We start from the raw sequence: 22,912 nt of genomic DNA on the forward strand, positions 1-22,912 counted from the left end.
GGTTCATGTCTGTTGAGATCTTTTCTGTGATTTGTGACGTCCATCATGGCGCTCGCCCGTGTTGTGTATGAATGGCGGATCCCATGTTCCTTCACTGATAGGAAATCAATTCTTATTTCAGACAAACCTCCGATATTTGAGGCCAGCAAACTCCTGGATATCGAGCTGGAAATGGTGAGAAATGTTTGCAGTTTTTTCAAAATGATTTATTACAGATTAATTCTAGAGTGCAGTGCAATCACGACAGTTCCTGTCAGGGTCCGCCGCGGCGTCTCGCCCGGCGCGTGCGCAGTCCCGGCAGCTCGCGCCGGGATACGGGCACTAGGTCCCGGCCGGCCGTGGCTGAGGGAGACTCGCGCATGCGCAGTAGGCGCCGCGAGTCCACGCTGGGCGGCCAATGACAGCGCAGGGCGCGGTATTTAAAGATGCCCTGCGCTGTCACAGATCGCCGCAAGGTCTCTGCCTGTACCTGAGTTCCTGTATCTGTACTATTGTTGACCTGGATTGCCCTGACTACGCTGCCTTCTCCTGCTTTTGACCCAGATTGCTCTGACTACGCTGCCTTCTCCTGTCCTGACCCCCAGCTTGTTTTAACCTCTCTGCGGACTGACCATTCCTATACTGACCCTGCGTGTGACCTGATTATCCTTTGCCCGCCGTTTCTGTACCTTGCTGCCCGCCTAGGTGACAACTGGCTAGTTTGACTACGATCCGTCCATCCATCCATCCATCCTGCCTGGGCCTGCCGGCCTCCTCACATCTGGCTCTCCTCCTGTATCCATCCCCGGAGGTTCCCTCTGCCACGGGTGGGATTGCTCGGAGGTCGTGACCTGGTCCTGGTCTGCTTCAAGTCCATCCCCACCATCAGGGGCCCTGGTGAACACGCAGACCGGGACTTAGACTCCACGCTCTGGGTATTCCTGACCAGTGGGCTGCCAGAGGCGCCTGGCGGATCCGTAACAGTTCCAATCCCAAGGAGCTTACAATCTAAGGTCCCTATTTCACATATACAGTGCATGCTGGGGCCAGATTAGACAGGAGCCATTTCACCTACCAGGAGATTGTTGGAGTGGGGAAGGAAACCCATTGCAAGACCAGGGACACCATGAAAACTCTATGTAGATGGTAATCTGGTTGGGATTTCAACCGATGACTCCAATGCTGCACAACAGAAGTAGGGCCGGGACAAGGGGTGGGCAGGAGGGGCAGCTGCCCCGGGCACAGGGGACAGAGAATAGACAAAGGGCAGTAAACTCATTCTACAACATGCATTAACAGTAGGGGGCGCAATTCCGCATCCTTACCCTGGGCACTAGGCACACCTGTCCCGGTACTCATCAGAAGTCACCGTACTTTCAAAATGTGGAGACATTCCCAGAGGTTACTATTAAACGACAGGTCCACCTTTTAAAAAAAAAAAAAAAAAATATTCCACATGCAGTATTTTTGCTTTTATTAATTTTTTGCAAACAAGCCTGCAAAGCTTTTCAACCATGACCAGTGGATCACGGACACAATGCCAGGCTCCTACAGACTTTTTTGTTGTGCCCCACCTTCATGTACGTTTTGTGTCTTGTATCATTTTTCAGTAGTTGGTTGTGGGCCACTACAACCTGTTTACAAATGTGATTTTGGTATCTTCTTCTGTCCTCCCCTCCTGTTTAAGTGCTTACTACTTTAGTCATAGCTAGATTCTTCCCACTCCTTCCGTGTTCCCTGAGTAAGTATTAGTTATTCACGGAGATGGAGCTCAGGGAAGTCATTGTCTTCTTACACTTCAAAAGACTGGAAAAACATCCTCCGTACTGTAATTAGCTGAAGTTAAATTGCATTGGATTCAGCTTCTGTGGCTTATTGAAGAGTTAAGCTGCCTGTGGATGGTGCTAAGTTAGCAGGTGGCCATACTCCCACATGGAAGAAAAATATATTTGATATATGTTTAAAAAATACTCTTCCCAAACATATTGACATATATTTGAAATACAATTGTGGCCATATTCAATATATTTAAAAATATATTTAAATACATATATATATATATGTGTGTGTGTGTGTGTGTATACACAGGTTTGTCTGAAATATTTGAAAAATATTTTTCATATATTTTGTAATATATGAAAAACGCATTTCAACATGCAGTGTGTGTGTATGTATATATATATGTATACTGCATACTGAGATGCGTTTTTTAGATATTACAAAATATATGAAAGATATTTTTAAAAATATATATATTTTTTAAATATATTCTTAAAAAATGTTTTACCATATGAAAAAAGTCAAAAAATAAATATATAGTGTTGCGCTCCCAAACCTCAAATCAATATATTGTTATTTAAATTAGATCTCTATAAATCAGAATGATGTGTGTGAATAAACATAAATACTAATATTCTAATACTTTAAATTGATACAAATAAATAATGTGCATGAAAAGTGAACAATAACAATAAATCACTAAAAAATATAAAAAATAAAATATAAAAATAAAAATAAAGATAATGTCCCAAAAAGTGACTTTGTGCTGGAAAATCTTCAATCTACAATAATTATAAATCGGTGACTGCTTGTGAATCCTCCCTCCAGTGAAGATGTGCGCTCACCTCATAAGAAGCCTGCAATTAGGCTATATAAGCTTGCGGTTCACCTCCTTTGGAACCTACTTGTTTAGAACTCCTGCTTTAAGATATCCATGGTATGCGACATATGCTATAGGATGAATCTCCTCTCCAGAGGGTGCAACTCCTCTATACTTTCATCTCCATGCGATTCTCCACATACAAAAAAAATCTCGACATGGTGCTTTATCTTTTATAAAAGTATGCCTTTTATTTGCTGATGATATGGCTCTCACATATAAAGTGTGCAGATAGTGGTAGCACAAATGCAATCCTAAACCGCCGCTGATTATCGGAGCTGTGTACTCGTGGTCCGGCAAACAAACTGACTCCCTCCGAGTGACGTTACAGTCCCACCCCTACGCGTTACGCCACTGGTCACGTGGCTTCATCAGGGGGATTGAATCAAATCCCCCTGATGAAGCCACGTGACCAGTGGCGTAACGCGTAGGGGTGGGACTGTAACGTCACTCGGAGGGAGTCAGTTTGTTTGCCGGACCACGAGTACACAGCTCCGATAATCAGCGGCGGTTTAGGATTGCATTTGTGCTACCACTATCTGCACACTTTATATGTGAGAGCCATATCATCAGCAAATAAAAGGCATACTTTTATAAAAGATAAAGCACCATGTCGAGATTTTTTTTGTATGTGGAGAATCGCATGGAGATGAAAGTATAGAGGAGTTGCACCCTCTGGAGAGGAGATTCATCCTATAGCATATGTCGCATACCATGGATATCTTAAAGCAGGAGTTCTAAACAAGTAGGTTCCAAAGGAGGTGAACCGCAAGCTTATATAGCCTAATTGCAGGCTTCTTATGAGGTGAGCGCACATCTTCACTGGAGGGAGGATTCACAAGCAGTCACCGATTTATAATTATTGTAGATTGAAGATTTTCCAGCACAAAGTCACTTTTTGGGACATTATCTTTATTTTTATTTTTATATTTTATTTTTTATATTTTTTAGTGATTTATTGTTATTGTTCACTTTTCATGCACATTATTTATTTGTATCAATTTAAAGTATTAGAATATTAGTATTTATGTTTATTCACACACATCATTCTGATTTATAGAGATCTAATTTAAATAACAATATATTGATTTGAGGTTTGGGAGCGCAACACTATATATTTATTTTTTGCGGTTTATCACATTGGTAGTTATGTGCTAGAGGTTTGCGATCCAGCATTAGAGTGTAGTAATTAGGAGTGTTTGTTCACTTTCTGGCTCGCAAGATATTTCTAATATGAAAAAAGTCATTTTAACATATATTTTTACGTATATTTGTAAATGCATTCCAAAAATGTAGATTATTTTTAAAGACATACAGTATATTTGAAAATGTATTTTTTAAAATATTTTTCATATATTTTGTAATAAAAACGCATTTCAACATACAGTATATATATATATAATTTTTTTGTTTAATATATTGAATACGGCCAAAATTGTAGTATTTCAAATATATGTCAATATATTTGGGAAGAATATTTTTAAACTATATTTAAAATATATTTTTCTTCCATGTGGGCTGTCTGGACAGACTGGGTCTTGGGAGGTGTCATTGCATTTTCAAGGGACATTTGAAACAGAATACTGTTCCTCCGGCTCTAAGCCAAGGTATAGACTTTTATTTGGGGAGCTGAGGGATGTGTCGGTGGACTACAAGTGCGATAATGACCAGAATGTGTTCTATTGCTAAGTACAAGTTCATCTGCCAAGGTAGGCAGACGGGACTTGTAGTTCATGCATTCACGGGTCATGGATTTCAAATCTGACAGCTGTTGTGTGGCAGAGGAACCCCCACGCACTGTTAGGGGGGGCTGCTTAGCACCTTGTTACACCCGAAGTATCACAATATATATATACAATATACACATACGCAAGCTATACAGTGGGGCAAAAAAGTATTTAGTCAGCCACCAATTGTGCAAGTTATGTTTGGGATCATTGTCATGTTGGAAGACCCAGCCACGTTTCATCTTCAATGCCCTTGCTGATGGAAGAAGGTTTGCACTCAAAATCTCACGATACATGGCCCCATTCATTCTGTCCTGTACATGGATCAGTCGTCCTGGTCCCTTTGCGGAGAAACAGCCCCAAAGCATGATGTTGCCACCCCCATGCTTCACAGTAGGTATGGTGTTCTTTGGATGCAACTCAGCATTCTCTCTCCTCCAAACACGACGAGTTGTGTTTCTACCAAACAGTTCTATTTTGGTTTCATCTGACCATATGACATTCTCCCAATCCTCTTCTGGATCATCCAAATGCTCTCTAGCAAACTTCAGACGGGCCAGGACATGTACTGGCTTAAGCAGGGGGACACGTCTGGCACTGCAGGATCTGAGTCCCTGGCGGCGTAGTGTGTTACTGATGGTAGCCTTTGTTACGTTGGTCCCAGCTCTCTGCAGGTCATTCACTAGGTCCCCCCGTGTGGTCCTGGGATTTTTGCTCACCGTTCTTGTGATCATTTTGACCCCACGGGGTGAGATCTTACGTGGAGCCCCAGATCGAGGGAGATTATCAGTGGTCTTGTATGTCTTCCATTTTCTAATTATTGCTCCCACAGTTGATTTGTTCACACCAAGCTGCTTGCCTATTGCAGATTCAGTCTTCCCAGCCTGGTGCAGATCTACAATTTTGTTTCTGGTGTCCTTTGAAAGCTCTTTGGTCTTCACCATAGTGGAGTTTGGAGTGTGACTGTTTGAGGTTGTGGACAGGTGTCTTTTATACTGATAACAAGTTCAAACAGGTGCCATTGATACAGGTAATGAGTGCAGGACAGAGGAGCCTCTTAAAGAAGAAGGTCCAGGTCTGTGAGAGCCAGAAATCTTGCTTGTTTGTAGGTGACCAAATACTTATTTTCCACCATAATTTGCAAATAAATTCTTTCCAGATCAGCCAATGTGATTGTCTGGATTTGTTTTCTCATTTTGTCTCTCATAGTTGAGGTCTCCCTATGATGCCAATTACAGGCCTCTCTCATCTTTGTAAGTGGGAGAACTTGCACAATTGGTGGTGACTAAATACTTTTTTGCCCCACTGTATATCCTCCATAGCTAAATGAGCATGGATGGACAATGTATGTAGGTATACACTAAATGTTTAATTACCTTGGCTCTTCCTGGTGATGGAGTCTTCTTCCTTTTACCCAAGATCTCTCCAGATTGCTCCTTGCTTTGAGTCCTTCAAAAACTGCCAGTGCTACCTACTTTGTTCAGCACACGGCTGTGTTCAGGTCCCCTGTTCCCTCCCCCTACTTCCCATCAACATCATTTCCTGCCATGAGCTTCATGAACCAGTCCAACAAGTTAATTAGCATGTGAAAAGGGGAAGTCCAGCTTCTACCCATATTTATGCTACAAAAGTCACTAAAATAGCCATAGCAACACACATGGTCTTACCGGTGGAGTTGGCCCTTAGCTATGGAACAGATGAATTCTTTTCTGGCAATATAAGTTATCTCCGTCTGTAGTCCTTTGATCATTTGTTACCGGCTGATAATAATTTGGGGGCGTCTCATTAGAAGAAATAAAACATTCAGGCGCCCGACATATTTCCATTTTATCTTGCAAATTTCAGTACTGATGGACAGACAGAACTTCTCGGACTTGTGTCATTCATGGCTGTATGTCTGATGGAGTCATTATGTCGGTCCTGGATATTATATTGTGTGGATGGGGTTTGGGTTGTAGACTACCGAATCTCTGGTAGAACTTCAACAAATAGCAGATACATGTGTGCAGACCAGCACAGGGTGGAATTGGGTTCGGGGACACACTTATGACATACTGGATATCTTGACCCCCCCCCCCCCCCAAGTGGTGTATTTAGGTTTTGTGCTGCCCTAGGCAACACAAAAATCATCTGCCCCCATGGACACATACCAACACCATCCCCCTCCCTTTCCTCCTCCCGCGGAGAGAGCCTGACATTGACCAACTAAATCCCCCTCCCTTCCCAGCGATACAGAGAAAGACACTCGTCTTCACAGCTTGTTTTCCTTGTGGTAATACACCCCTCCCCCCCATAAAAATGTCAATCTTATTGATGTTGCTTCCATAAAATGGCTATTTAGAAGCCAAAGAGAATTGTCTCGTTTTCTGATTTTCAGAAGAATACAAATGGCCCTACCAATAAAAATACTGCACAGCTTGAGCTAAAGTGATTGTAAACCATGCTCCTAATGAGACCATGGATGGTGTCCTGGGGGATTTCCTCCCAGATCTGGACCAGGGCATCACTGAGCTCCTGAATAGTTGGAGGTGCTACCTGGTGGTGTCGGATGGACTGGAACATGACATCCCAGAGGTGTTCTATTATATTTAGGTCAGGCGAATGTGGGGGCCATTCAATGGTATCAACTCCTTCATCCTCCAGGAACTACCTGCATACTCTCGCCAGATGAGGCCAGGTATTGTCCTGCACCAGGAGGAACCAAGGACCCACTGCACCAGGAGGAACCCAGGACCCACTGCACCAGGAGGAACCCAGGACCCACTGCGCCAGGAGGAACCAAGGACCCACTGCACCAGGAGGAACCCAGGACCCACTGCGCCAGGGGGGAACCCAGGACCCACTGCACCAGCAGGAACCCAGGACCCACCGCACCAGGAGGAACCCAGGACCCACCGCACCAGGAGGAACCCAGGACCCACTGTACCAGCGTAGGGTCTGACTAGGGGTCCAAAGATTTCATCCTGATACCTAATGGCAGTCAGGGTGCCATTGTCTAGCCTGTAGAGGTCTGTGCGTCCCTCCATGGATATGCCACCCCAGACCATCACTGACCCACCACCATAACGGTCATGCTGAACCATGTTACAGGCAGCAGAACGTTCTCCACGGCTTCTCCAGACCCTTTCACGTCTGTCACATGTGCTCAGGGTGAACCTGCTCTCATCTGTGAAAAGCACAGGACGCCAGTGGTGGACCTGCCAATTCTGGGGTTCAATGGCAAATGCCAATCGAGCTCTATGGTGCCGGGCAGTGAGCACAGGGCCCACTAGAGGATGTCGGGCCCTCAGGCCACCCTCATCAAGTCTGTTTCTGATTGTTTGGTCAGAGACATTCACACCAGTGGCCTGCTGGAGGTCATTTTGTAGGGCTCTGGCAGGGCTCATCCTGTTCCTCCTTGCACAAAGCAGCAGATACCGGTCCTGCTGATGGGTTAAGGACCTTCTACGGCCCTGTCCAGCCCTCCTAGAGGAACTGCCTGTCTCCTGGAATCTCCTCCATGCTCTTGAGACTGTGCTGGGAGACACAGCAAACCTTCTGGCAATGGTACATATTGATGTGCCATCCTGGAGGAGTTGATATGCCTGTGCAACCTCTGTAGGGTCCAGGTATGGCCTCATGCTACCAGTAGTGACACTGACCCGAGCCAAATGCAAAACTAGTGAAAGACAGTCAGAAAAGATGAGTAGGGAAAAATGTCAGTGGCCACCTGTAAAACCATTCCTGTTTTGGGGGTCGTCTCATTGTTGCCCATCTAGTGCACCTGTTATTAATTTCATTACCACCAAAGCAGCTGAAACTGATGAACAACCCCCTCTGCGACTTACCTGACCAGATCCATATCCCAGGAGGTTCATTGACGTGATGCTAGACTCGGATTACAGTCTTCTTTTCATTTTTTTGAGTGGTGTATTCTACTGTACACTTTCATTAATTTCATACATAAACTGACAGTGTGTTTCTGTTGTGCCAGGCTTTCTTTGTGGGCCCCGGGAACAATTTAGGAGAACCAATTCCCATCCAGAGAGCCGATGAGCACATTTTTGGCATGGTACTGATGAACGACTGGAGCGGTAAGACTGCTGGGAGCTTTAATGATTCCCATTAATTAGAGACGTATTATTTCCTGCATCAAAGGTGACATCGGGGTAAATCACTAGTCTCAGCCTGTCTGGTGACAACCAGGGATCCTAACAGCTGCCGAAATAAAACTGCTGCTGCAGAAATCACAGGGGTCTGCCTGACACTCACTGTTCAAGTGAAACTGTAGACTGCACTGATCATCCTCTCCTCCCCTGTAGGGGGAGCTCTTCACCCAGAGTATGTCCGCCATTCCCGACACGCAGCACCCCTCTGTATAAGGACATAGCTAGTCACTGTATATATAGCCAGTGGTGTATTTCAGTTTTGTGCTGCCCTAGGCAACAAACCCCCCCCCCCCGGAGAGACCCTGACACCGACCAACACCCCCCCCCAAAGAGAGCCTGACATTTACCAACACCCCCCCCCTAGAAGAGAGCCTGACATTGACCAACAACACCCGACATGAGAGAGCCTTCCACTACCACCACCCTCCATACACTGGCAACCCCCCCCCCCCACCCTGGCAAGAGAGAAGACACTCACCTTCACAGCTCCGGACATCCCCGGGAACAAGAGTTGGGCTCTGCATACACCATCAAGCAGCCTCTCTCAGATCCCACCTGGTCCTCATACTGGGTGTGTCCCTTTTTCCATCCCTTTTTTTGGGGAGGGGGGGCGCCGTCCCTCTCAAAATGCCGCTTCCCCCCTGAAAAATGCTTCCCTGGGCAAATCCCTTGTTTACCTTGTGGTAAATATGCCCCTGCATTGACCTCCTCATCTGGAATTTCAGCTGGTGTGCAGTGGGTGAAGCAAAGTAATATTAGCCCTTTCGGGGGGCGGAGCTGCCCCCCTGAAAAATGCCGCCCTAGGCAAATGCCTTGTTTGCCTTGTGGTAAATATGCCCCTGTATATAGCGAGGCATTGACTGGCAGAATGGCAGAAGTAGTCAGGGGGCTCCAAGGTATGCTGAAAAAAAATTTACTTTTTGTCTTCTTAGAACCTTAACCACTTTCCCTCCAGAGGATTCCCCCCCTCCCTTCCTGACCGGGCCATTTTTTGCGATACGGCGCTGCGTTACTTTAACTGACAATTGTGTGGTCATGCAACGCCGCACCCAACTTAAATGTATTTAATCGCCTGTCCGTTTTTTGTGCTATAAACAAAAATGCCGACAATTTTGAGAAGAATATTTTTGAGTTTTTGCTATTAACCTCTTAATGCCGGCGCCTCCCGGCCCTTTCAGGGGTTTCAGACACCGAGAGGTGGGGCGGGGTTTTAGGGTCATGTGACCGTCGTTGATAATCGGAAAAGGTCCCGATCGCAAGGGGAGATCAGGACCTTTCCTTGAGACACTCTCGGATCCCACCCTTCTTCAGTCCCTTTTTCCAGGAGGCAGTGCTGTCCCCCTGAAAAATGCCGCCCTGTGGTAAATACGCCCCTGGTTCTGGGTCCCGATCATCACCACGGGACCCGGGGCTCCTGGTGAGACCCCGATCTCTGTGCTGGGAACATGCTGTGTGGCACACTCCCAGCACAAAGACACATACACATATATGAAGCCCCACGGAGAAAAGCCCAATCCATTGGGGCCGCATTTATGTGTACAATCGGTGCCAAGGGGTTAATAATTTCTGTACTGGGTCCTGCAGCCTGGAGGCTTTGTAGAGTTTTGAGTGGGCCAAAACTTCCATTCCTAGGACCACCTCTTACCTGGTAGCCAGACCCAATTATTATTCTCAGCTGTTCACAGACCTTTATATATGTGATCTGACTGATGCTCAGGACTCTCACTCCATAATTAAAGCTCCATTCACACTTGTGTGACTCCAAAGCTGCGCGATTTCCAGTGCGACTTTGGAGTGTGACTTTGATGCGACTTCAAGAGCGACGGTGATCCGACTTTACACTCTCTGGATCAAAGTGGTTCAGGCAACTTTTCAAACACGCTGCGACTTTAAGTCACACTGATTTTAACGGGTGCCATTGTAAAGAATGGGCTGCGACTTGTCGTGCGACTGACAATTTGCACAAGTGTGAACAAAGCCGCAAGGGCAGAAGTTTTTTTTAATATATTCTGAATATATGTTGCTACATTGTATTTAATTCCAGGTGATATCAAAAAGTTACAAAACTAGTTTTGTAACACGCCAACAGATGGCAGCACAAAGCTGCATGCACAGTCACAGGGAGCACCAAACTTCATAAGTCAGTGTGCCAAAATACATTGTCCTGTGTACATCGGGAGCTGTGCAATTGGTGCTATTCTGGCCACGTGCGTTATCATATCTATTTCATCATGCATGGCAAGTTAGAACAAAAATCAAAGGAAAAATTCCTTGTGGAACCGGGCAAATCTGCCACAGAGACGTCTGACAGGATTCAGCAAGCTTACAGTAATGCAGCAATGAGTCGTTCCAGGTGTTCTGAGCGGCACGTGCGCTTCAAGAGCAGAAGAACATCACCGGAAGATGTCGAGAGATCAGGGAGACCTTCAACAATCTCAACCCCTAAAAATGAAGAACATCACCGGAAGATGTCGAGAGATCAGGGAGACCTTCAACAAGCTCAACCCCTGAAAATGAAGAACATCTCTGGAAGATGTCAAGAGATCAGGGAGACCTTCAACAAGCTCAACCCTTGAAAATGGAGAACATCACTGGAAGATGTGGAGAGATCAGGGAGACCTTCAACAAGCTCAACCCTTGAAAATGAAGAACATTACCGGAAGATGTCGAGAGATCAGGAAAACCTTCAACAAGCTCAACCCCTGAAAATGAAGAACATCACCGGAAAATGACGAGAGATCAGGAAGACCTTCAACAAGCTCAACCCCTGAAAATGAAGAACATCACCGGAAAATGACGAGAGATCAGGGAGACCTTCAACAAGCTCAACCCCTGAAAATGAAGAACATCACCGGAAAATGACGAGAGATCAGGGAGACCTTCAACAAGCTCAACCCCTGAAAATGAAGAACATTACCGGAAGATGACGAGAGATCAGGAAGTCCTTCAACAAGCTCAACGCCTGAAAATGAAGAACATCACCGGAAAATGACGAGAGATCAGGAAGACCTTCAACAAGCTCAACCCCTGAAAATGAAGAACATCACCGGAAAATGACGAGAGATCAGGGAGACCTTCAACAAGCTCAACCCCTGAAAATGAAGAACATCACCGGAAGATGACAAGAGATCAGGAAGGCCTTCAACAAGCTCAACCCCTGAAAATGAAGAACATCACCGGAAAATGACGAGAGATCAGGGAGACCTTCAACAAGCTCAACCCCTGAAAATGAAGAACATCACCGGAAGATGACAAGAGATCAGGAAGGCCTTCAACAAGCTCAACGCCTGAAAATGAAGAACATCACCGGAAGATGTCGAGAGATCAGGGAGACCTTCAACAAGCTCAACCCCTGAAAATGAAGATCATCTCCGGAAGATGTCGAGAGATCAGGAAGACCTTCAACAAGCTCAACCCCTGAAAATGAAGAACATCACCGGAAAATGACGAGAGATCAGGGAGACCTTCAACAAGCTCAACCCCTGAAAATGAAGAACATCACCGGAAGATGACGAGAGATCAGGAAGTCCTTCAACAAGCTCAACGCCTGAAAATGAAGAACATCACCGGAAAATGACGAGAGATCAGGAAGACCTTCAACAAGCTCAACCCCTGAAAATGAAGAACATCACCGGAAAATGACGAGAGATCAGGGAGACCTTCAACAAGCTCAACCCCTGAAAATGAAGAACATCACCGGAAGATGACAAGAGATCAGGAAGGCCTTCAACAAGCTCAACCCCTGAAAATGAAGAACATCACCGGAAGATGTCGAGATATCAGGTAGACCTTCAACAAGCTCAACCCCTGAAAATGAAGAACATCACCGGAAGATGTGGAGAGATCAGGGAGACCTTCAACAAGCTCAACCCCTGAAAATGAAGAACATCACCGGAAGATGTGGAGAGATCAGGAAGACCTTCAACAAGCTCAACCGCTGAAAATGAAGAACATCACCGGAAGATGACGAGAGATCAGGAAGACCTTCAACAAGCTCAACCCCTGAAAATGAAGAACATCACCGGAAGATGTTGAGAGATCAGGAAGACCTTCAACAAGCTCAACCCCTGAAAATGTGGAAACTATTCGGCAACTTGTGCATGATGATGGTCGGAGAACAATCCATACCATCGCTGCCATTGTCGTTGTGTCATATGGAGCAGTCCAGGCAATCCTCATGTGTGATCTGAACAAGTTCATCCCCAGGCTGCTGACCAAGAAACAGAAGGAGCATCGCATCAAAGTCTGCCAAGAACTCCGTCAGAGTGCCATGGATGACCCATCCTTCACGTTGAGGATCATTACCGGTGACGAAACTTGTACGGATTTCACACAGAATTTCGCATTTGCTCTTTGTTTTAACTTGCTGTCCGTGATGAAATAGCAGATGCGGTAACACACGTGGTCAGAATAGCACCAGTTGCACAGCTCCCGATATACACAGTGCGATGTCTTTTGGCAAACTGACTTATGAAGGTCGCTGCTCCCTGTGACTGTGTGTGCAGCCTCGTGCTGCCATCTGTTGGCGTGTTACAATTCTAGTCTTGAAATGTTTTCATACCACAATGTATGTACATTTTCAATTTCCTGTAACACTGTATTTTCTTCTTAGCTCGGGACATCCAGAAATGGGAATATGTTCCACTTGGACCTTTCTTGAGTAAGAACTTCGCCACATCGATCTCTCCATGGGTGGTGCCGATGGAGGCGCTGATGCCGTTTGTGCTTCCCAATCCAATCCAGGTGACTAGAAGAACCAGATAAGCAGCATAATAATATGATTTTGGCTCAATGATTTTTTTTTTTGCTACACATGTATGCAGCATGACAGTGATATTCTTTATTAACGCATGTCATCAAAGATGCGAGATTTCAGGATAACTCCGATACCTTCTTTATACAATTTTTAGAAAATGTTTCAGAATCCCCCCACCCCCCATAATTTATATATATTTATCCCAGGTTCACACACATGCGTTTTCTGCTGCGTTTTGTAGAAACGCAGTACAGTCCGTGTAAGATGATTTCCTATGGGACAGGTTCACATCTGCGCGGTTTCACCCGGTGCGTTTTGGAAAGGGTCAGGGACTTTTTTGAGCGTAAAAGTTGCGTTTTTGGTTCTATAGAATGCAATGGAAATGCTGCAGCAAAGCATGTATTGCATTGTTGCTGCGTCTTGATGCATTTTGCGTTTTAACCAACTCCCGTCCGGCCGTTGTATATAAACAGCCGGACGGTGGCAGTGCAGGGCAGGTGGCCGTTTATAAACGTTCTCCCCGCCCCCTGCTTGTGCGTGCTCCCTGGGAGCGCACAGCACCGCGATCCAGTGCCCGCTGTGTCCTCAGGACATTGTGGAACACCGATCGTCGTACGGGACCTCTGTGCCAGGTCCTGATCATGTGATCACTGATTGGCCAATCAGTGATCACATGCAGAGTAGTAAGCAATGATGTCACTTCCTGACATCATTGCTTACTACGTGTGAAATCTGTGAATGATCACAGAGATCACATGGTACAGGGCCATTCACAACAGCCTTCTACCATATGATAAGCTGTGACCAATCACAGCTCTCACAGTATTTCTCAATGGCTGCAAGAATGCAACTAGAGAGAAGGAGAAATGATTGCTTTTACAGCCTTTATGGGTGTAAAAGCAATCAGTGTAAAAAAAAATAAAAAATCCTCATCAACCCCCACAAGTAGTACAGTGTCACCATGGTGACCCTGTACTGCTAAGGTGACAGTATGTAAAAAAAAACAACAAACATAAATAATAATATAAAAAAAAATGTAAAAAAAAAATGTTTAAAAATTATAATTTTTGTTTATAAACTAATTTGGGTTATTTTTTTTTTTACTAAAAAGATAATGGAATAAATTTTGGCCAAGACTTATGATAAAATATTATTTATTTGCAACATTTAATAAAAATAAGGGGTGAATCCAAGGGACGGTGCTTAGAAGTGGGTAGGAGGGTGAATCCAAGGGACGGTGCTTTGAGGTGTGTAGGGGCTGAATCCAAGGGACAGTGCTTAGAAGTGGATAGGGGGTTGAATCCAAGGGACGATGCTTGGAGGTGGGCAAGGGGGTGAATACAAGGTACAGTGCTCGAAGGTGGGTAGGGGGTGAATCCAAGGGATGGTGCTTGGAGGTGGGTAGGGGGGTGAATCCAAGGGACAGTCCTTGGAGGTGGGTAGGGGGTGAATCAAAGGGACGGTGCTTGGAGGTGGGTAGGGGGGTGAATACAAGGGACAGTGCTTAGAAGTGGATAGGGGGGTGAATCCAAGGGACAGTCCTTGGAGGTGGGTAGGGGGTGAATCAAAGGGACGGTGCTTGGAGGTGGGTAGGGGGTGAATCAAAGGGACGGTGCTTGGAGGTGGGTAGGGGGTGAATCTAAGGGACGGTGCTTGGAGGTGGGTAGAAGGGTGAATCCAAGGGACGGTGCTTGGAGGTGGGTAGGAGGGTGAATCCAAGGGATGGTGCTCAGAGGTGGGTAGGAGGGTGAATCCAAGGGACGGTGCTCGAAGGTGGCTAGGGAGTGAATCCAAGGGACGGTGCTTGGAGTTGGGTAGGGTGGTGAATCCAAGGGACGGTGCTTGGAGGTGGGTAGGGTGGTGAATCCAAGGGACGGTGCTTGGAGGTTGGTAGGGTGGTGAATCCAAGGGACGGTGCTTGGAGGTTGATAGGGGGGTGAATACAAGGGACGGTGCTTGGAGGTGGGTAGGGGGGTGAATACAAGGGACGGTGTTTGGAGGTTGGTAGGGTGGTGAATCCAAGGGACGGTGCTTGGAGGTCGATAGGGGGGTGAATACAAGGGACGGTGCTTGGAGGTGGGTAGGGGGTGAAAACAAGGGACGGTATTTGGAGGTTGGTAGGGTGGTGAATCCAAGGGACGGTGCTTGGAGGTGGGTAGGCGGGTGAATCCAAGGGACTGTGTTTGGAGGTTGGTAGGGTGGTGAATCCAAGGGACGGTGCTTGGAGGTCGATAGGGGGGTGAATACAAGGGACGGTGCTTGGAGGTGGGTAGGGGGGTGAATACAAGGGACGGTGTTTGGAGGTTGGTAGGGTGGTGAATCCAAGGGACGGTGCTTGGAGGTGGGTAGGCGGGTGAATACAAGGGACGGTGCTTGGAGGTGGGTAGGCGGGTGAATACAAGGGACGGTGCTTGGAGGTGGGTAGGGGGCGGGACAAGAAGTAACTCAAAATGGTGGAGTTCCTACACCTATTCTCTGATCACAAATGCTTGCATTCTAAAAACCTAAAGTATAACTAAACGCAAAACTTTTTTAGTTTTGGATGGAGTGGGGGAGGGATTAGACCCCCTGTCAGGTTTTTATTGCTGTCTGCGCCCCCTGTTAGGGAGATTCACCCTCTCTATTTATCCTGTTTAACATTATCATTGAAAGTGAAAGAAAATCCCATATTTACGGTTGTCCCCCGAAAAGTGATAGAGGGGAACTCTTCCAATGGGAACACTGATTCTGGTGACTTGAGGGTCCCCAAAGTATCTCCAGGAATTTCTTCTCACTTCCTATATATATATATATATACTTATTGAAATATATTTTGAAATATATCGAATACGGCCAAAATTGTAGTATTTCAAAATATATGTCAATACATTTGGGAAGAATATTTATAAATGATATTTCAGATATATTTTTCTTCCATGCTGGCTGTACCTTGCGGTCTGGTGATGGCAGACATTTGTCAGGCTGGGAAGGTTCCCCATCCATTGCTCTCCTCTCATTGATTCTTCTCCCATGCAGGATCCCGTGCCTCTGCCGTATCTCCAGGATAAGAGTGATTACACATTCAATATTAACTTGTCTGTCTGCCTTCAAGGTAAATTACATCGACTAATGATTGTGTATTATCGATCCTTGTGGAGGTTGAAAGTAGGAATTTAGAGGACCGGGCTGAGTTGCCTCCATCTGTATTGCAGCATTTCCCGCTGTCCACGGAAATACTGTCCGCAGATTTAATAACATCCTACAGGAAACAAACATATCTTGTAGCCGGTGGTGACTAATCAGCAAAATGATAAGACTAGAAGGAAATTAATTGAAGGAATGCTCAGTGAATTAGGCCACCAGCCACGGCTACATGTGATGGAGCTCTGAGCACCAGATAAGGGGGTCATTATGTCCATCCTGAAATGTGGCGTCTCAGAGCTGCCGGTACTAATGCATTCAGAATTAATTGCTTGAAGGTTTGTTGGATCTCCTGGACTCATCATTGTACTCTCTGCAGGAAATACTGTGCCTTGAAAAAGTATTCATACCCCTTGAAATGCCCCCATGTTGTCATGTTATGGCCAAACCCGTCAATGTATTTATCAGGATTGGATGTGATTGACCAACACAAAGTGGCACATAATTGTGAAGTGGAAGGAAAATGAGAAATGGTTTTCAACATTTGTTACCAATAAATCTGTAACCAGTGTGGCGGCATTTGTATTCAGCCCCCTTTAGTCTGATACCCCTAACTAAAATCTAGTGGAACCAATTGCCTTCAGAAGTCACCTAATTAGTACATAGAGTCCCCCTGTGTGTCATGTGATCTCAGTATAAATCCAGCTGTTCTGTGAAGCCCTCAGAGGTTTGTTAGAGAACATTAGTGAACAAACAGCATCATGAAGGCCAAGGAACACACCAGACAGGTCAGGGATAAAGCTGTGGAGAAGTTTAAAGCAGGTTTAAGGTATAAAAGAATGCCACAAGCTTTGACCATCTCACAGAGCACTGTTCAATCCATCATCCGAAAATGGGAAAAGTACAGCACAACTGCCAACCTACCAAGACATGGCCGGCCACCTAAACTGACATGCCGGGCAAGGAGAGCATTCATCAGAGAAGCAGCCAAGAGGCCCATGGGAACTCTGGAGGAGCTGCAGAGATCACAGCTCAGGGGGGAGAATCTGTCCTCAGGACAACTATTAGTCGTGCACTCCACAAATCTGCCTTTATGGAAGAGTGACAAGAAGAAAGCCATTGTTGGAGGAAAGCCATAAGAAGTCCCATTTGCAGTTTGTGAGAAGCCATGTGGGGGACACAGCAAACATACAGTCAGTGGGAGGGGTTAATACACCGGGTCCCGAGTTTTGGAGACTTTGTAGAGCTTTGGGTGGGATTCTGCTGCTGGGAGAAAAGGCCGAGTGCTGACAGAGAACTAAAAATGTACAAGTGCTCTCTATATGTGTTGGGCAACCCCTATCACATCAGAAGCCCCCATTCACACCAGAGTCCCTCCTTTCTCATCAGAAGCCCCCCACCATTCATATCAGAGTCCCTCCTTTCTGATCAGAAGCCCCCCCCCCCATTCACATCAAAGTCCCTCCTTTCTCATCAGAAGCCCCACATTCAAATCAGAGTCCCTCCTTTCACAACAGAAGCCCCCCATGTAGATATACCTATCATGTACCTATCATGTACCTATCATATACCCATCATATACCTATCATGTACCCATCATATACCTATCATATACCTATCATGTACCTATCATGTACCTATCATATACCTATCATATACCTATCATATACCTATCATGTACCTATCATATACCTATCATATACCTATCATGTACCTATCATATACCTATCATATACCTATCATATACCTATCATGTACCTATCATATACCTATCATGTACCTATCATGTACCTATCATGTACCTATCATGTACCCATCATATACCTATCATGTACCTATCATGTACCTATCATGTACCTATCATATACCTATCATGTACCTATCATGTACCTATCATATACCTATCATATACCTATCATATACCTATCATGTACCTATCATATACCTATCATGTACCCATCATATACCTATCATATACCTATCATGTACCCATCATATACCTATCATGTACCCATCATATACCTATCATGTACCCATCATATACCTATCATGTACCCATCATATACCTATCATATACCCATCATATACCTATCATGTACCTATCATATACCCATTATGTACCCATCATATACCTATCATGTACCTATCATATACCTATCATATACCTATCATATACTCATCATATACCCATCATATCCCTATCATATACTCATCATATACCTATCATATACCTATCATATACCTATCATGTACCCATCATATACCTATCATATACCTATCATGTACCCATCATATACCTATCATATACCTATCATGTACCCATCATATACCTATCATATCCCTATCATGTACCCATCATATACCTATCATATACCTATCATGTACTCATCATATACCCATCATATCCCTATCATATACTCATCATATACCCATCATATACCTATCATGTACCTATCATATACCCATCATATACCTATCATGTACCTATCATATACCCATCATATACCTATCATGTACCCATCATATACCTATCATATACCTATCATATTCCTATCATGTACCCATCATATACCTATCATGTACCCATCATGTACCCATCATATACCTATCATATCCCTATCATGTACCCATCATGTACCCATCATATCCCTATCATATCCCTATCATATACCTATCATATACCTATCATATACTCATCATATACCCATCATATCCCTATCATATACTCATCATATACCTATCATATACCTATCATATACCTATCATGTACCCATCATATACCTATCATATACCTATCATGTACCCATCATATACCTATCATATACCTATCATGTACCCATCATATACCTATCATATCCCTATCATGTACCCATCATATACCTATCATATACCTATCATATCCCTATCATATACTCATCATATACCCATCATATCCCTATCATATACTCATCATATACCCATCATATACCTATCATGTACCTATCATATACCCATCATATACCTATCATGTACCTATCATATACCCATCATATACCTATCATATACCCATCATATACCTATCATATACCTATCATGTACCCATCATATACCTATCATATCCCTATCATATACTCATCATATACCTATCATATCCCTATCATATACTCATCATGTACCCATCATCTACCTATCATGCGGATGCTGCCCAGCGAGATTCACCCATATACTGGCGATCACATAAATATAATACAGGGGACATTTCCAGCTTCCCATTAATCCATCTATTGAAGGACCTGTACAATGTCAGCTACACTGCCAGCACTCTACAGAAATGATTTCAAGGTTCTAATAACAGTCGTCATTATTGTGATCATTCCTAACAGGAGATGGCATGGAGGAGCCGGCGGCTCTGTGCAGATCGAACTTCAAGGTAAGTCCTCTATGGACAAATGTCGGCCTTTCCTCTGCTGTGTCCCTTCTCTAAGGACTCGTTCTTCTGTCTTGTAGTACATGTACTGGACTATGAAGCAGCAGCTGGCCCATCACACAATAACCGGCTGTAACGTTCGTCCTGGAGATCTTTTGGCATCGGGAACCATAAGTGGACCGGTAACCCTAAACCATATTATATGAATGAAATACTTAGGGCTGTATTTATAAACATGGTGTAGAGCAGTTCACTCGGTGCATTCATTCTGTGTGGGTGGGCAAAAACAAAAAATGTTATTGGGTTATTTCCTTTGCTGGTCGAATGTTGATTTAAAATGGAAAATAATAAATGTAGCCAGTAGGTGGCGGAACAGATCATAAGAATTTCCAATGATACTTAGCACCATCCAGTGGCCAAAATGCAATATTTTCTATTTTAAATCAATGAAAAACATTCGACCAGCACAGGAAATAGCCTGATAACATTTTTTTTGCCCAATTGCACAGAATGAATGTAAATGCACTTTCACTGGGTGAATTGATATGTAATTTTTCAAAATAAACACTCCCTTAACCACTTGCCGTCCGGCCGCTGTATATAAACGGCGATATGGTGGCAGTGCAGGGGCGGGTTGCCGTTCATAAACAGCGCCCGCCATTTTGGACTGTGCGCGCTTCCTGGGAGCGCGCAGCACCGCATTCCGGTGCCTGCTGTGTCCTCCAGACACAGTGGAACACCGATCTTTGTACGATCTGTGCGAGGTCCCGATCATGTGATCACTGATTGGCCAATCAGTGATCACATGCAGAGTAGTAAGCAAGATGTCACTTCTGACAACATTGCTTACTACGTGTGAAATCTGTAAATGATCACAGAGGTCACATGGTACAGGGCCATTCACAACAGCCTTGTACAATGTGACAAGCTGTGACCAATCACAGCTCTCACAGTATTTCTCAATGGCTGCAAGAATGCAGCCAGAGAGAAGGAGAAATGATTGCTTTTACAGCCCTTATGGGTGTAAAAGCAATCAGTGTAAAAAAAAAAAAAAATCTTCATCACCCCCCACAAGTAGTACAGTGTCACCATGGTGACCCCACACTGTTAGGGTGACAGTATGTAAAAATAACCCCATAAATAATAATATAAAGAAATAAAATAAAAATGCAAATACATTTTTTTTTAAATTATAATTTTTGGTTATAAACTAATTTGGGTTATTTTTTTTTATACTAAAAAGATAACTGAATACATTTTGGCCAAGATTTATGATGAAATATTATTTATTTGCAAAATTTTATAAGAAAAACACTTTTCAAAATGTTTGTACTTTTTCATTTATATAGAAATAAAAAATAAAAATCCCCAGCAGTGAATAAATACCACCAAAATAAAGCTTTATCTGTCTCAAAAAAATGCTAAACAATTCAGGTGGGTACAGTGTTGCATGACCGTGCAATTGTCATTCAAAGTGTGACAGCGCTGAAAGCTGAAAATTGGCCTGGGGGGCAGGAAGGGGGGGGGGGGGAAAGTGTCCAGACTTGAAGGGGGTGAAAGTGTCCGGACTGGAAGGGGGGGGGGGGGGGGAAGTGTCCGGACCGGGAAGGGGGGGAAAGTGTCCGGACCGGGAAGGGGGGGAAAGTGTCCGGACCGGGAAGGGGGGGAAAGTGTCCGGACTGGAAGGGGGTGAAAGTGTCCGGACTGGAAGGGGGGAAAGTGTCCGGACTGGAAGGGGGGGAAAGTGTCCGGACTGGAAGGGGGGGAAAGTGTCCAGACTGGAAGGGGGGTGAAAATGTCCGGACTGGAAGGGGGTGAAAGTGTCCGGACTGGAAGGGGGGAAAGTGTCCGGACTGGAAGGGGGTGAAAGTGTCCGGACTGGAAGGGGGGAAAGTGTCCGGACTGGAAGGGGGTGAAAGTGTCCGGACTGGAAGGGGCAGAAAGTGTCCGGACTGGAAGGGGGGGAAAGTGTCCGGACTGAAAGGGGGTGAAAGTGTCCGGACTGGAAGGGGCAGAAAGTGTCCGGACTGGAAGGGGGGGAAAGTGTCCGGACTGAAAGGGGGTGAAAGTGTCCGGACTGGAAGGGGGGGGGGAAATGTCCGGACAGGAAAGGGGGTGAAAGTGTCCGGACTGGAAGGGGGGAAAGTGTCCGGACTGGAAGGGGGTGAAAGTGTCCGGACTGGAAGGGGGTGAAAGTGTCCGGACTGGAAGGGGGTGAAAGTGTCCGGACTGGAAGGGGGGTGAAAGTGTCCGGACTGGAAGGCGGGTGAAAGTGTCCGGACTGGAAGGGGGTGAAAGTGTCCGGACTGGAAGGGGGGTGAAAGTGTCCGGACTGGAAGGGGGGGAAAGTGTCCAGACTGGAAGGAGGGTGAAAGTGTCCGGACTTGACGGGGGTGAAAGTGTCCGGACTGGAAGGGGGTGAAAATGTCCGGACAGGAAGGAGGGTGAAAATGTCCGAACAGGAAGGAGGGTGAAAATGTCCGGACTGGAAGGGGGGTGAAAGTGTCCGGACTGGAAGGGGGGTGAAAGTGTCCGGACTGGAAGGGGGGTGAAAGTGTCCGGACTGGAAGGGGGGTGAAAGTGTCCGGACTGGAAGGGGGGGAAAGTGTCCGGACTGGAAGTGGTTAAATATGTGTAAAGAAACACAATCTTTTTCTTATTTGTTTTTTTTTTTGTTTTTTTGAGCTGCATTTGATCATTTTTAGAGCTATGCATTTATAATCATTACAACAGTTATTAAAGAAAAACGGACATCTTTTACATCACCTTAGTGCCCAGACAGGGTCATCCAGCGCCCAGGGCAAAGATGGTGCCCCCTTTCCCTCACCAGGTGGAGTCCCCAGTAGAGTCCCCCTATACATCAAGTGTCCCCATACTTTCAAGTTGTTGCCCCCCACCTTTTCCCCACTTGTACTGGCAGATCGGTACTCACTATGATATAGGTGTATATATTCTGGTGGAAGGGACTCGAAGAGTGCTAACAGTCCACGGGTTAGTGAGTGTAATACTGGCTTGCCCCGGTGCTGGCAACTCACGCTTCACCACTGAGTACCGCAATACCCCTTCCAGGGGACAGTTGTGTCATACTAGATCCCATCTGGAACAGCCACAAATATG

At 45.3% G+C, this 22,912-nt stretch overlaps 1 protein-coding gene across 1 annotated transcript in view; it reads left to right on the plus strand.

The window, feature by feature from the left end:
- LOC149428555 (fumarylacetoacetase-like) overlaps positions 1-22,912 on the plus strand; it is a gene marked incomplete at its 5' end in the record, with an annotated part of 46,407 nt that overhangs the window by 17,958 nt on the left and 5,537 nt on the right. Inside the window, 6 exons of the mRNA XM_089667268.1 lie at positions 122-174; positions 8,339-8,438; positions 13,126-13,256; positions 16,285-16,360; positions 19,752-19,798; positions 19,876-19,977. Of these exons, the coding sequence (XP_089523394.1) occupies positions 122-174; positions 8,339-8,438; positions 13,126-13,256; positions 16,285-16,360; positions 19,752-19,798; positions 19,876-19,977 (509 nt within the window). The remainder of the gene's footprint in view (positions 1-121; positions 175-8,338; positions 8,439-13,125; positions 13,257-16,284; positions 16,361-19,751; positions 19,799-19,875; positions 19,978-22,912) is intronic.

The sequence above is a fragment of the Staurois parvus genome, unplaced genomic scaffold (genome assembly GCF_062004578.1).
Source record: "Staurois parvus isolate SC_StPar_1 unplaced genomic scaffold, SC_StPar_1.0 ptg003139l, whole genome shotgun sequence".
NCBI lineage: Eukaryota > Metazoa > Chordata > Amphibia > Anura > Ranidae > Staurois > Staurois parvus.